Source organism: Papaver somniferum, chromosome 11, assembly GCF_003573695.1.
Source record: "Papaver somniferum cultivar HN1 chromosome 11, ASM357369v1, whole genome shotgun sequence".
NCBI lineage: Eukaryota > Viridiplantae > Streptophyta > Magnoliopsida > Ranunculales > Papaveraceae > Papaver > Papaver somniferum.
Window position 1 is genome coordinate 60,860,664 of NC_039368.1, and position 16,677 is coordinate 60,877,340.

Genomic DNA, 16,677 nt, shown 5'->3' on the forward strand with positions numbered 1-16,677 from the left:
CGGTGGAATATATTTGTAATAAAGAAAGATAAAATACTTCTGATTTTCAGTTTGCATGTGCCAACCCCATTTTGATTTCAATTCCTTTGTTGCGTTTGTGCCTCGCCTATGAAAGAATTTTATGCTACTGATATATATGGAGATACCAGGCCAGCTACATTTTGTCATTTTTTTCATTGTGGTTGCTGATATATGGAAATACCGGACCAACCTCATTTCATCATTGTGGTTGCTGGTATATGGAAATACCAGGCCAACCCCATTTCATAATTGTGGTTGCTGATACATGGAAATACCAGGCCAACCCGGCTGCTGATACATGGAAATACCAGGCCAACCTGGCTGCTGATACATGGAAATACCAGGCCAGCATAATAAGTGCTGCTGACATATAGAAATACCAGGCCAGCATAATTGACCATTGTGGTTGCTGATACATGGAAATACCAGGACAACCACATTTCATCATTGTGGTTGCTGATATATGGAAGTACCAGGCCAACCATATTTTTCCATTTTCGTCGCAAACACCATTAAGTCTCACATTTTGTTGTTTATTCGCTGGATGATCGAATTCACTTGTACTTTCTACAAAAGCGCTAAAATAGTATTAGTAACTAAAATATTGTATCATAGCTAATATAAATATGGGTATAAAATGTAGCATATACATGCTTATCAACACCCTCACACTTATATTTTGCTAGTCCTCGAGCAAAACAGAGATATTATGCAATTGATTTTTTATTTATTTTTTATTCTAAGAAAAGTGAAAACCTGCAAAAATATGGATAATTACCCACTCCCCCACATTTAAACATTACATTGTCCTCGATGTAATTGAGTCATCCAACGTAGAAATTAAGATGGGAAATACAAAAATAAATAATAAAAATAAGAGATAGAGTAGAGGGAACAAATCTGATGGGTTGACTCCTATGAAGCAAAATGTATTTGTTTCCCTACTTGACAATAGCATGTAGTCTCAAACAATGTGAGGTTGGTATCCCAAAGTAGACATCCAATCATATATATAGAGTCTAAAAAGTTGAGGATCATCCCAACTAATCCACTCAGCTGAAGATATGTCCCTGTGAACACTATAAACCTCCAAAACGGTATGTAAATTCATTCTCAATCGAAAACTATAAGTGATATTCAAATAATGCATAGATGGGATACGTAAATCATTCTCATACGCAACAAATTCAGATTTTTTGACAGTTTTTATTGGCGGAACACGCTCTAAATCAGGTTCTAAATCAGCTGAAATAATTTCCGCGGAACAAGAACTCAATGGAGCAATAATATCACGATTCATAGACCCATTATCATCTAAAACGGTTTCATTATTAATATCATCAAGTCGAAAAAATTTAGAACTTAATGGCTTAAGGGTCAAGGTCGGATCTTTCTCGACTGATGGAACTAGTCGAGACTCGGAAAAAACTAGAGGTTCTAATTTGGGGTTCCATTTATTAGTGTCTAGCAACGGTGCGGAGTCTAACAAGGCATTGACTTCACAAATAAAACTATCATCATCAAAACCAAACCCAAAATGAGCTAAGCAAACCTCTAATGGATCTTCCGAGTGGCTCTTGCAAAAGCTTGCCGAGTACATACTTGATTTTCGCCCGCAGCACTTCGGACTAAGGTACCTAAAAAAAAAATCAAACAAACTGCGTAAAAAGAAACTAAGGAAAATCTAAAAGAAAAATAAAAATAAATTATGTACAAAAACTAAAAATAAACTATATACAATGATATCAAATAGAGAGTATTTTGCAACCACTCCCCGGCAGCGGCGCCAAAAACTTGGTAGGCTCAAAAACCTACAATAAAATACTACAAGTGAACAGCGTCTAACTAGTAGACAATGGCAAGTACAGGTCTCTCCCACAGGGAGTGTGAAATACCACTAATGGTTGATATCAAAAGTCACTAATCAACAATGTAATGTTTTTTAGAGTATTCAGAAATTCGGACAAAAAGATAGCAAAATAATAAAAATGTAACCAAATATGTGAAAGTGTTAGGGTTCCGGGAATCCATTGTAGGTAAGTTATTTGTACTCAATCACAAAAGTCTCTAATTTACTCATGTAAAATAGCAAACCTAGCTAATAGTACACGGAAGATATTTCATTAAGAATCGTCGACAAGAATTATCATTTTCAAAACGGTAGTTTGTTCTCACCTCAATGTAGAATTCTTAAGCACTAGATATACATGGCATAAATAGTCAAATGAAATTCATAATTCAATTATTCCAGAGGTTCAATGAGTTCTTCTATTAATCTAACTATGAACTATACATGGCATAGAACATGAAAAATATAGCTAGAAGGTAAAACATTGAAAGAGAATCACAAACATTATCATTAAAGTTCAATTGGTCGAAACTTTATTCAAGAACACAAAATAAATCACCTACAAATTCATCCTTTCACCCTAACATGGATTAGCTAGACATGGTTTTCTCAAAAACCATAAATTAATATAAATAAATCAAACTCTAGCTAATGAAAAACGAAGAATCGAAAATAAAACTTCAAAACCCTTCTCTAGACTCTAGTTGCGGCACTGTGGCCGGGTGCCTCCCCTCTCAAATATTCGACATCCTTCTTATACACCTTCCCTTTCTTTTATTTCATTAAACAAAGTATCAAAATAAATTATTCTATGAAAGACTTGCACACAAGTTGATGTTGTCGTCAGTATATTTCCCCAAATAGTATTGTCACCTCGTTCTTCCAATGAAATAATAAACTCTCCTTATTTCCAAAATATCCAAATGAAGAAAGAATTATTTTATTTCCAAAATAATCTCACGTGTAAATATTCCTCAATTAATTCTTCACATGGCAAATAAATTATCTTTCCTTGTGGAATATATTTGTAATAAAGTAAGAAAGATAAAATACTTCTCATTTTCAGTTTGCATGTGCCAACCCCATTTTGATTTCAATTCCTTTGTTGCGTTTGTGCCTCGCCTATGAAACAATTTTATGCTGCTGATATATATGGAGATATCAGGCCATCTACATCTTGTCATTTTTTTCGTTGTGGTTGCTGATATATGGAAATACCAGGCCAACCTCATTTCATCATTGTGGTTGTTGATATATGGAAATACCAGGCCAATCCCATTTCATAATTGTGGTTGCTGATACATGGAAATACCAGGCCAACCCGGCTGCTGATACATGGAAATACCAGGCCAGCATAATAAGTGCTGCTGATATATAGAAATACCAGGCCAGCATAATTGATCATTGTGGTTGCTAATACATGGAAATACCAGGCCAACCACATTTCATCATTGTGGTTTTTGATATATGGAAGTACCAGGCCAACCATATTTTTCCATTTTCGTCATAAACACAATTAAGTCTCACATTTTGTTGTTTATTCGCTGGATGATCGAGTTTACTTGTACTTTCTACAAAAGCACTAAAATAGTATTAGTAACTAAAATATTGTATCATAGCTAATATAAATATGGGTATAAAATGTAGCATATACATGCTTATCAACACCCTCACACTTATATTTTGCTAGTCCTCGAGCAAAACAGAGATATTATGCAATTGATTTTTTATTTATTTTTTATTCTAAGAAAAGTGAAAACCTGCAAAAATATGGATAATTACCCACTCCCCCACATTTAAACATTACATTGTCCTCGATGTAATTGAGTCATCCAACGTAGAAATTAAGATGGGAAATACAAAAATAAATAATAAAAATAAGAGATAGAGTAGAGGGAACAAATCTGATGGGTTGACTCCTATGAAGCAAAATGTATTTGTTTCCCTACTTGACAATAGCATGTAGTCTCAAACAATGTGAGGTTGGTATCCCAAAGTAGACATCCAATCATATATATAGAGTCTAAAAAGTTGAGGATCATCCCAACTAATCCACTCAGCTGAAGATATGTCCCTGTGAACACTATAAACCTCCAAAACGGTATGTAAATTCATTCTCAATCGAAAACTATAAGTGATATTCAAATAATGCATAGATGGGATACGTAAATCATTCTCATACGCAACAAATTCAGATTTTTTGACAGTTTTTATTGGCGGAACACGCTCTAAATCAGGTTCTAAATCAGCTGAAATAATTTCCGCGGAACAAGAACTCAATGGAGCAATAATATCACGATTCATAGACCCATTATCATCTAAAACGGTTTCATTATTAATATCATCAAGTCGAAAAAATTTAGAACTTAATGGCTTAAGGGTCAAGGTCGGATCTTTCTCGACTGATGGAACTAGTCGAGACTCGGAAAAAACTAGAGGTTCTAATTTGGGGTTCCATTTATTAGTGTCTAGCAACGGTGCGGAGTCTAACAAGGCATTGACTTCACAAATAAAACTATCATCATCAAAACCAAACCCAAAATGAGCTAAGCAAACCTCTAATGGATCTTCCGAGTGGCTCTTGCAAAAGCTTGCCGAGTACATACTTGATTTTCGCCCGCAGCACTTCGGACTAAGGTACCTAAAAAAAAAATCAAACAAACTGCGTAAAAAGAAACTAAGGAAAATCTAAAAGAAAAATAAAAATAAATTATGTACAAAAACTAAAAATAAACTATATACAATGATATCAAATAGAGAGTATTTTGCAACCACTCCCCGGCAGCGGCGCCAAAAACTTGGTAGGCTCAAAAACCTACAATAAAATACTACAAGTGAACAGCGTCTAACTAGTAGACAATGGCAAGTACAGGTCTCTCCCACAGGGAGTGTGAAATACCACTAATGGTTGATATCAAAAGTCACTAATCAACAATGTAATGTTTTTTAGAGTATTCAGAAATTCGGACAAAAAGATAGCAAAATAATAAAAATGTAACCAAATATGTGAAAGTGTTAGGGTTCCGGGAATCCATTGTAGGTAAGTTATTTGTACTCAATCACAAAAGTCTCTAATTTACTCATGTAAAATAGCAAACCTAGCTAATAGTACACGGAAGATATTTCATTAAGAATCGTCGACAAGAATTATCATTTTCAAAACGGTAGTTTGTTCTCACCTCAATGTAGAATTCTTAAGCACTAGATATACATGGCATAAATAGTCAAATGAAATTCATAATTCAATTATTCCAGAGGTTCAATGAGTTCTTCTATTAATCTAACTATGAACTATACGTGGTATAGAACATGAAAAATATAGCTAGAAGGTAAAACATTGAAAGAGAATCACAAACATTATCATTAAAGTTCAATTGGTCGAAACTTTATTCAAGAACACAAAATAAATCACCTACAAATTCATCCTTTCACCCTAACATGGATTAGCTAGACATGGTTTTCTCAAAAACCATAAATTAATATAAATAAATCAAACTCTAGCTAATGAAAAACGAAGAATCGAAAACAAAACTTCAAAACCCTTTACTAGACTCTAGTTGCGGCACTGTGGCCGGGTGCCTCCCCTCTCAAATATTCGACATCCTTCTTATTCACCTTCCCTTTATTTTATTTCATTAAACAAAGTATCAAAATAAATTATTCTATGAAAGACTTGCACACAAGTTGATGTCGTCATCAGTATATTTCCCCAAATAGTATTGCCACCTCGTTCTTCCAATGAAATAATAAACTCTCCTTATTTCCAAAATCTCCCAAATGAAGAAAGAATTATTATATTTCCAAAATAATCTCACGTGTAAATATTCCTCAATTAATTCTTCACATGGAAAATAAATTATCTTTCCCGGTGGAATATATTTGTAATAAAGTAAGAAAGATAAAATACTTCTTATTTTCAGTTTGCACGTGCCAACCCCATTTTGATTTCAATTCCTTTGTTGCGTTTGTGCCTCGCCTATGAAACAATTTTATGTTGCTGATATATATGGAGATACCATGCCAGCTACATTTTTTCATTTTTTTCATTGTGGTTGCTGATATATGGAAATACCAGGCCAACCTCATTTCATCATTGTGGTTTCTCATATATGGAAATACCATGCCAACCCCATTTCATAATTGTGGTTGTTGATACATGGAAATACCAGGCCAACCCGGCTGCTGATACATGGAAATACCAGGCCAACATAATAAGTGTTGTTGATATATAGAAATACCTGGCCAGCATAATTGATCATTGTGGTAGATAATACATGGAAATACCAGGACAACAACATTTCATCATTGTGGTTGCTGATATATGGAAGTACCATGCCAACCACATTTTTCCATTTTCGTCGCAAACACCATTAAGTCTCACATTTTTCTGTTTATTCGCTGGATGATCGAATTCACTTGTACTTTTTACAAAAGCACTAAAATAGTATTAGTAACTAAAATATAGTATCATAGCTAATATAAATATGGGTATAAAATGTAGCATATACATGCTTATCAATAACTTCGGAACAAAACAATCAATATTCACCATTGGATGAAACCTGATTTAGGATTCAAGCTAATATCTTTCCACTGTTAGATGGTCTTAGCTTGTTACACACAAATCAAATATATATTTATTTAGAATATGGGTAACCGTACCTAAACGTGTATATTGAGTTGGCTCAATAACAGTTAACCGAAGTTAGCCATATGAACACTTTTGTATCAACCATGTTCATCTTAAAACTTTTAGATCGATTGATAATTAAATTAATCGAATTATGTTACTCATAGAGTTGTTCAATTGTTTATATTCTCATAGAAGTATACAAGACACAATTGAAGCAAAATCGGATTGATTCAAAAGAATCAGTTCATGAACATTTTAGCCACGGTTTGCAAAGATTGCATTCCTAAATATATAAATGTATTTGTTCATGAGTATGAAATTATACTTAACCGATTTTAGAACTTGAACCATTTAAGTTTACAAACGGGTATGCAAACTTAAGTTCCGGACATTGGTCACGAGCCGACAGTTTGCAAACGGGTACGTAAACTTTATCTCCGGACTGAACTCAGTTGAAACCGTTTGCGAATGGGTACGTAAACTTGGTTTCCTAACTTCAACAGTTAAATCATTTTGCGAACGGTTATGCAAACTTAAGTACCCTGACTTAAACAGTTGAATAAGTTTGTGAACGGGTATGCAAACTTAACTTCCGGTCCTTAATTCCATGAAAACAGTTCGCACACTTAGTACAGAAACCGTAATGTATCCAGGCATGGGTTTTAGCTCTTAACTCCCATTTCAATCATTGAAACATTCTTAGAAGATGAAAATAGATGTCTCACACAAACTATTAGCTTATAAGCAATTTTCAAGTGATCGAATGATCAATACGAAACATTCCGAGTCTACATCAAATGACTGTCTCACACAAATCATATAAGATGTTAATAGGTGATTTTCACATGATCATCTTTTGACTTTCGTCAAGAATAATGATGAACGTAGTTAAAGCAAATAGATTTCCAACACATATTTCGAGAAAGATATATGCGAGTTAAACTCAGCTCGAAATATCAAATGTGTATAATGTAGAGTCTATATAGCTATACGACTTTGTCTCAATAGGAGATAGAATAGAATAGACTTCTGAGTGATATATGAGTTCAAGTCTCCACATACCCTTTTGTTGATGAAGTTTCACAAGCTCCCCTTAGTAGTTCTTCGTCTTCAATCGTTGAATGTCGTGAAGTCTAAATCTCAACTACACATTCTATCCTAATCAGAGACATAGCTATAAGTATATTAGAAATCAAGACTTATAGTTTTGATAACTAAACTTGACAAACAAGCTTTGGATAGCAATGCTTGCGAGTCCGACCGAGCAGTGCTCTAACAGGTACAAGTACTATACTGGCATCGTCCCATAAAAAACTGTAAATATTCTTATAACCATAATGATTAGTTTTTCTGTCAAATTCCCATGGAGGACCCAATAACAAATGACAAGCATCCAAACTAGTAACATCATACCAGTCTTTATCATTATATTTGTTACTAATTGAAAAGGAAATAAAGCAACATTTGTTTACTTTTACCTCGTTCCCTTTCTTAAGCCAGGAAAGCTTGTAAGGATGTGGATGTGCCTTGGTTTCCAGCTTGAAACTTTTCACAACCTCTTCATCAATTTTTTTTCACAACTGCCAAGATAAATAAAAAGACGACAAACAATTCCTTCAATCGTGCAAGTTGGTGGAATATATTGGTACGCAACCACATATCACCATCTTCTTGACGTAGAGTAAGGAAATTTCTTCTCACCACAAAGTTGACTCCTTGATATCCGTACACAACTTCATCAGTAGGGTCATCATCTTCAGAATCATCATCGAAAATTCCATCATCACCACTGTTTTATTCAACGAACAACACCTTATTCACCTATTCTCCTTTGTGACAATCACTTATGACATCGGCCTCCGAAAGTATTAATTGGGTTTTTATTTGATGTGGACACAGAATTAGGTTTACTAGATGTACCTGATGTTGAAGTACTATGGTTACTCACTGGAGATGCTGCCACATTAGTACCCCAACTCGAGCTTTTACGCCCCGCTTGCTTCTCTATCTGCCTTGCTCTATGATGTGCATTCGAAATCGAAAGACGGTCAAACATGTTGAGTGTGTCCTGATATTGTTGTGGTAGACCGCCTATATAACGATCCATTGTTTGCGCTTCCGCCTCTGACAGGTCGTTAAGAGTAAGTAGTCGGTAAAACTCCTTTGTGTACTCATCGACAGAACGTGTTCCTTTGCGTAGGTTTTGCAGTTGCTGGTACATCATGCCAACGTGGTTATGCGGCAAAAATTCAGCTCTCGTGTGTTTCTTCATCTTCTCCCACGAGACTAACTTATCCTTTCCCTTACGACTTCGTTGCAGTTTGTGTTGTTTCCACCACGAATTAGCTCTCCCAAGGAACATAGTTGCTACTAATAGAACTCGTTTGTTACTTGGTACATATTTAAATTCTAAGACTTCCTCGACCGTATTCAACCAAGAAAGAAACTCTTCCGGTTCTAAACCACCATGAAATTCTGGAATCTCTACTTTTATTCCTTCCTTCCAACGTTCAGAATCTTCATGTCGGTTTCTATTAGCAAGGTTGTCATTACCTTCTTATGATTTGTCTTCTATGTCTTCTTCACTAGGATGTTACGTCGAATCAACATACCTTCGATATCTGTTATTAATTATTCTCTCAATTCATTAACGTTGATAACTTCTGGAGAACCTCCTCGACCTCGACCTCTTCCTTGACCGACTAATATTCTTGGGGGCATCATATAAACCCTAAAATCAACTCCTCTCTGATACCAAACTAGTGCAGCGGATATATTGAAAAGAAAGAAAAGGGATAGCTTTTTCAGATCGACTATGAACGAAGATAATTATTTAGATCTCGATTTTCCCGACTACAAATAAGAACCAAAATTAAACTTGAACAAGTTCAATAAAATAATTATATTAATCAAATTCAACTGTCTAAAACAATAACTAGAAGACCCTTAAATAGACTTGGGAAAAGTCCTAACTTGTGCGACAAGAGAGGATGAGAACAACCCAAAACCGACTCAAACTCAAAATTTGTGATTTTAGGAAAATTTAAGATTTTCCTAAATAATGAAAGTATTTATCAAAAAAAAAACTATGGGCACAAACGGCGACTCAAACGTACCCCTAACGAAGAAGTTATTAGCAAAACAAAGCGGTCATAGACCCCCTTGTCATGATTATTGGGTCGTTTCCCATCAAAATAGACACCCGTCGGGCTGTTTCACAACAGTCGTGTCTTTTGCCTCTAAATAGGCTATGGCGTGCTCGTCTGCATCACTTAATGATTATTTTTCATGCAGCAAGTATATGAAATGTAACCCACAAACTCCCGTTTTACTTAATTGCAGCGTTTTAAATGCCCCTAATTGAAGAACGGGTAAAAAAACGCCTGCACGCCACATCACCTGTCCCATTACAAACTCATTGGTCTAGCTATTATCCCAGGTTTAACAAAAGCGAGCGTTGTTTTTTTTCCCTAGGATTTCATAAATCTTAGTTTCGTTTAAAACTGAAGATTACCATAATGGCCGGTCAAATCAGATCCGTTTGGAGATCAGCCGAAAATATCTTCTATTTTTTATTTTATTTTTAGAGGAAATCATATTTCAATTCATTCAAAATGATCATTATATGATTATTTACAAGATTATCAAAAGCACCAAAATACAAGATAATCAAAACCCAAATACAAATGACGACACCAATTGCGAGTACATCGTGAAGAGAGAGAGCCATGAACCGCAAAGACATCCAATTTTTGTAGATGTAGTAGTGATGAATGATGGTGTAAACCGGAATCAACTCCGACCATTTAAAATGATTATCTTCTTCAAAAAGATGCTCCAAATGAAATGGAATATTTCGCCCAAAATCTTGTAGATCCAATCGAATCTGGGTGGCCTAAATCCCTCTTGTTGAAGAGGAAGCCAAAGCGACGCCGAGCAGAATTGTTGATGTTCTTGACAAATCGAGAATAACAAGTCCGTGAACATCATGAAAATCTAAAAGACTCGCTATTAAAGCGAAGAGAAAATCGTTGAAAAGACAAAGAAAAGATCGCCCAAACAGCGAAGAAATGTGTCCATAAACACCAAAACCAACAAAGTAAAAACACAAATTAAATTATTCTCATTCATAAAAAACTAAAAATCCTTACTCAAATCTGGCCCAAAAGAACTAGATCGGAGCAAGATAAAAGAGAAAGTTTTAAAGGTTTTTCTTTTCTTTTTTTCTAGGAGAGAGGGAGGGAAAATATCTTCTCATACCTCCATGATTTACTCGGAAGAACAACCTCGTCTCCTCTGAGTATTGTTTAAAATATCACTTAACTCGCTCACCATTAACCAGATTACTATGATACCAACTCACATATATATCTGATATGCAGATGTCGAGTACACGGTGAAATAATGACACGGATAACATAAACAAAACACATATGCTTCAAAAAATAAACACAGAATTTTTACAACCTTACTTGACATAAACACAAACAAAAGATAAAGGAAGAAGCTTAAAACTGTGTGAAATAGCCTGTGCTATTACGGCACGGGTCATTCCCTAATATACATTATTACCCACACCACAAATAAAACGGAATAAGATAAAAGCATCCTTGATATGCACATTTTCTTCCATGGCAGACAACCGACTAATTACTGAGGTAGATCAGGGAGGGTTGGGCGTGATCTAACAACGTTCAACACTCCTCTTGCAGTTGTCTGTTTATGAAACACCAATTAGTTAGAATAAGTTTAAATGAAAGACACTAAAATGTGGTCAGACAAAACTTACCTCAAAGAAGGAATTGAAATTCAGACGTAAGAGAAATCTTCTCAAAAATGGAGCTCGTTGACTCCCAGCAAGCCTACTACTGCGCAATATCGTGTATAACGAGTTTGATTTCTTGTTAAATTCCTGTAATAGAGAGCATTGGTTGGTAAACACCACTGAAATCAAATAGACAAGAAAGAAACAGCAAGGTAACAGAAAACATTTTTTTACCATACCGAGGAAAAATTAATCAAACTACCTCGGTTATATGGTCTAGGTCACTTGAGTGTGGACTGTTTTCGGATTCAATGGTCCAGCAGAACTGCAGGCAAAGTTTCATTATACTATCGAGTATCCTCGACACAGATCCAATGTCCAGAAAAGATTGTGAAATCAGAGCAGATAAGTATCTGCAAATGACATTCCATCAAATGTTAGCATTTTCTGTTACCACCACCGGAACAGCTTATATTCTACCAACAGCAGTAAGAAGTGCATACCAGCAGAGCATTTTAAATTACTGACAGTTCGTATAAGATAGTCGATAATTGAGATTAGCATGAGAGTAAATCAAGAGGATCACTAAAAAATGGCAGCAACATTCCCTAAGAGATGTTGAAATGTCGATTTCAGCATAATACTCCAGAATGTGCAAGCAGCCAAGACAAGTTTAATAAAGTTATAGAGATCATAGTAGATCAAGCTTAAATGAAAACCATAGTTGCTTTTCCAGCTGTAAATTAACTGGATAGATGTGTTATACTCACTCTTGGTGAAATCCCACAAGTTCAGTAAAATCATGAGAATCTTGAACACGAGCTTGCAGAACATTCCACTGAGATTCTATGACATCGACCTGAAAATGTATAGGCCTTCATTATGAGTAGTGGAGTAACTGGCCAAAACCCTCAAGCAGAGTTGAGGTTCATTTTGTTTGCACGTGTTTACAAGAAAGAGTGAAGACGTCCCGAAGCACACAAAACCTGGATATAGAACTGCAGATTTCTTATAAGGAAAGCCATATGCTCCCTCACATGCCACATTGGTCTGGAACGTTGCCGCCGCTGCTGGGATATGGAGCAGTTTTCCCGATCATTTCGACGTTTTGCAAAATCCGTGTGATCTTGGTGCATTACTGAAGCCCAAGATTTCTCTAACTCCATTTGTGTTCTTTTAAGCCTGAGCAAATACTGGAATACTCGGCGATACCTGTAGCAGATTCCATGCTTAAATTTTGTGAAAAATTAACTTTCGACCAGCTCCAACTTATATCATGATGTGCATGCAAAATTGCTAAACAGAACTTACTTGGAGAGAACTTCTTGTGAGAAGAACAGCTGCAAAGGCCAATCCACACAATATTCAAGAGAAATACCATCCCATCCATCTAAAGAAAGCTCTGAAGAAGCAGTCCCTTGATATGTGAGACCTACATCCCCGCTAGATTTCGGCAACAGACCCCCTTGGGAAGATGCGACTGTGATTCCTGATGAAGGCATCCTAGTGACATGAAATTAAAGTTTACGTACCATCATACTATGCACGTTAGCAAAAGACACATCTAGTGGGGTTCGCAAAATTATAACTCAATAACAAGTGTGGTCATCAATGACTCTAACCTTAAAGATACTCTCGAGAAGTACTTGTCTTCATCGCCTATAGTCTTTATTGCAGCCTGCATAAAATCTAAAATCAGAAAAACAATACAGAATAGATCCACGGACACAGATGACGACGGGCTTGACTGGTTAGAAGAGCTTCAAGGTACAAGATACAATATTGCAAGGAAAACCCCAGAAATGACAGCATACTAAAACAAAATTTATCCAAATAGTTTAAGAGAAATAACTGTATAAACCAATATCTTTTTGCTTGGTTGGTTAAAAGAGCTTCAGGATACAAGATATAGAAAGCAGTTTATGATGAATAGAAGGTGCAAGGAAAACCCAAATATAGCAGATTACCAATTCAGTATAAACCAAAATCCTGGATAAGGATAAAACCAAAATGCACCAAAATGTAGTATTTGTGGATCCTTATTGGTAACAGATATGAGAATGACCATCTTGCTGTCTAGTAGGGTATTTTTATGGTTTTAGCTCTCAGTGATCATGGTTGTAAAAATCTTACCAGCTGAAATGGTACCACAAGATCGGCTTCCGCGGTAGACTGTCGAGGTGGTAGACGCATCAACTGGCGACTCTCCTCAAGAAAACACTGGCATATGCAGTAGGTAATATATTATGAGAAACAAATTACTGATTTCTGTTTTGTTGTGGATGATGTTAAACATTCTTTACCACACAAAAGGGGCCCTAGCGTGAATGCTAGTGACATTAACAAATCTGCTACGTTCAAGGACAGAAAACGCCACAAACAAACACAAAAGGTTGGGATTTGAGCTTTCCTTGCCTGAAAAAAATCTCCTTTTGCTAACAGGAAATAATCTTTAAGGGCTCTCAGGTGACCATTCAAGTCCGCACGTACAACAACAAGCTGTTACTAAGAAGTCAGACGATGAATAAGTGCATATATAAGTCCAAGAGAAGTTCTTTTCCCATACATCACCTGCCATAAATGACTGGCAGCAATAACACGGACAGCATCAACGGCAGACTCAAATGACCTTTTGTGGAACTCAGACGAATCCTGGACTAGATGAAAAAACTAGCATAAGTACAAGATAACAGCATAGAGGATACCAATGCAGTACAAGTATCACTTTAAAGGATATCTGTGTTGACCAAACCTTGAGCTTTTTAAGCATAGCATCAACTTTGTCAGCCTCAGCCTGTGGCAATAATTCTTCTACTACCATCTTCGTATCAACAGAAAACTCCTTATGAAAAGCAAATCGTCCTGTAAACCCTTGAACCTTCTGTGGTCCCCGAGATACCGGTTGATGTGAAACCACATCCTGACATTTGAAAGAAGGACTTGGGTTTCGTAAAACCCTTACTGCCTTACCAGCAAAAAGTATCGACTCTGCAACACGCATATGGATGTAATCTGGTAACATTTCCTGAGAGAATTATTTGGAAAATGTTAAAACATAATATATTTTGGCTCATAAAACAATTGTAACAAAAGAGAACCGCCAAATCTGACACTAAAAGGGCAGGGAAAGTGACAAGGTGGAACTTGAACGTATTTCAATAGTATATAAACCTAGGTCAAAATTCATGGAGGGAAAGGTAGATAGAAAATAAATCTTGAAAAGTAATGCTCCATAGTCGTATAAAATGCAAAATAAATAATAATTGTACTTCAATTCAACTCTACCAGGAAAATATGAAATCCCAAATGCCAATCAGTCAATGATGCATCATCGGGTGATTTTTGCACAGACTTGCCAAAGTTTTCTGGAGGTGATTCCTCATTTCCTATAATCATGTCCTCCTGCCTGGAAACCATACAGAAGAATACATTGTCATATTCCATGAGCAAATGATAATCCACATAAGGCAGTTGGAGCCAGTTTAGACCTTTTGTTACAAAAAAAGCTTATTTATTGTGGAAGTGATTACCTTCTAATGAAAAACTCTCCATGTTGATCTTGAATTATTCCATGTATCATCCAGGACGCAAGTTGATTATACATAACCTGATGTCCGTGCCAAAGAAGCCTGCGCTTATACAAATATCAACAAACAAAAAGATAAGTTAATTTGAATTTCACTTTGAAATCAGAATACATGATGCAACAATAAGAAGCAGTTCCACCTTTGAAAGCATGCTTGTAACTCTGGTACCCCACAATGGCATCGTTTGTGCAAAAGGTTAAGAAGCTTTCCTCCTCGAATATCATCACGCTCAATCTCCACAATAAGCTCATGAAGAGGAGGCAAAAGCACAAAAAACTGCGAAAATGAAATCCATTTCTTGTAAGAAATTGAACATTCCATGTTCCAACAAGCATTTGGGTGCAAGAAAACAACCTAAGCTACCACTGCTATACCTTGTTTAGACCTTGAGTTATAGTTGCCAAAATCGGCATAGGATCTGACAACAATTTCTGCTCAACATTTAAAACAACGGATCTATAAACTGATAAGATCTCGACAATACCATTAGCAATGGCTCTACGATACACACTTGGGTTCTTTGTTTTCCCTCTTAAAAGCACAAGCTGTTGTGGTAAAGAAGGAGTATTATTTGTAGAACGAATCCAACTTAAATCACGAGACTTTGTAGCAAACCGGTCAAGCTCCCGATAGTAAAACCCTAAGGAAATTAACCTCTCAATAACATCCCTACAATCATCCAAAATATAGGCAATTAGGGTTTTAATTTTTCGTCATATTTCAAAATTTTCATTTAGATTTTCACATAATGTTGTAAAAAGTAATTCAAATTATGCCTAGTTGTATCAATGTGGGTTTGTGTAATGAAAATACCTTTCAGAAGCTTCAATGAAAGAAAGATCAGGAGCAAGTTTGAAAGTAGATTCCTCGGAGATTGGAGAATCAGTAGTTACAGAAATACCTAATGATTCTTGATGCTCTCTTTCGTCTATGATAAGATCTCCGGTATACCCTACTAGTGCTAAGAGAAGCTCGTGTAACATCTTCGTCGTCTTCTTCTTCTTAGAGTACTACTGTAGTAATATCTTAATATTTCTAGTTTAGGTCTTTTCAGTGAGGAGAAAATATAGTACTTCCCCAGGATGTCCGCCTCTGGTTTGAGTAGGTTTGGCGGGATCGATTGAGTAACTTTTTTAAATTCGACAGAATTGGGAACCTAAAAGTGCTTATAGCAACCTAAGTAGCTTTGGCGGGATAGAACATCTAACATCACAATAGTCGCTGCGATGATCTTTTCCACTATGTCCACAATGCGTTGAGCAACCACTTTGTATTGCCATTCTAAAAGTCGAAAAGTCAGAAGTTAATTTGACTGTTAGATTTCAAATTTACAAAGCAAAATAATTTTGTTTCTCATTTCTGCTTCTGACTTCGATTTATGGAAAAACAAAAGTTAGAAACAGATTTGTGTCCAAACGCGCATGTAAAAATCGAGTACTCAGTTTGCAACAATTATCTCCTACAGTGATAAAAGCATTCCCTTTCGTCCATAATATGGGAGGTAGGGGATCAATTCCCTTTCGTCCATAATATGGGAGGTAGGGGATCAATTCCCTTTGCTAGGTTTGTTCAGGGGGTGGGCCTAGTTGTGTCGTATCATGAAAAAAAAACTGAGTAGTCAAAATTTCAGGGTCCAATTTTTAGCCTATACATTTTTGTTTTTTTTTTTTTCAGTTAAGTCAAAATTATATTAAAAGAAGATCATATTTACATCGAGTTTACACGGTAGAAAGCAAAAAAAGAGGCTAAAAAGTCCAAAAAGAAAAAACTTACAAACTATTTGAATCTAAAATGAGCACATGTTGGCAATTCTAAGCTCGTG

The 16,677-nt window shown here is 35.9% G+C and overlaps 1 protein-coding gene across 1 annotated transcript; it reads right to left on the reverse strand.

Moving 5' to 3' along the window:
• Nucleotides 1–10,855: 10,855 nt before the first annotated feature.
• On the reverse strand, nucleotides 10,856–16,081 carry LOC113323787 (gamma-tubulin complex component 4-like). Its single transcript, XM_026572132.1, has 16 exons — nucleotides 15,669–16,081; nucleotides 15,230–15,524; nucleotides 14,995–15,131; nucleotides 14,799–14,897; nucleotides 14,554–14,674; nucleotides 14,021–14,293; nucleotides 13,840–13,920; nucleotides 13,684–13,767; nucleotides 13,402–13,488; nucleotides 12,891–12,946; nucleotides 12,580–12,771; nucleotides 12,255–12,480; nucleotides 12,039–12,127; nucleotides 11,531–11,681; nucleotides 11,293–11,415; nucleotides 10,856–11,219 (listed from the first exon to the last, which is right to left on the reverse strand). The coding sequence occupies exons 1-16, from the start codon at nucleotides 15,836–15,838 to the stop codon at nucleotides 11,154–11,156; spliced, it is 2,250 nt and encodes a 749-aa protein (XP_026427917.1). The 5' UTR covers nucleotides 15,839–16,081; the 3' UTR covers nucleotides 10,856–11,153.
• Between the last annotated feature and the right edge of the window lie 596 nt (nucleotides 16,082–16,677).

Excerpts from the sequence above, each read along its gene's own strand:
- LOC113323787 (XM_026572132.1), bottom strand. The coding sequence starts at position 15,838 with ATGTTACACGAGCTTCTCTTAGCACTAGTAGGGTATACCGGAGATCTT. Across the intron at positions 12,481-12,579 it reads TCACAAGAAGTTCTCTCCAA|GTATCGCCGAGTATTCCAGT; the intron begins GTAAGTTCTGTT and ends AATCTGCTACAG. Across the intron at positions 11,682-12,038 it reads CTTGTGGGATTTCACCAAGA|ATACTTATCTGCTCTGATTT; the intron begins GTGAGTATAACA and ends TGTCATTTGCAG.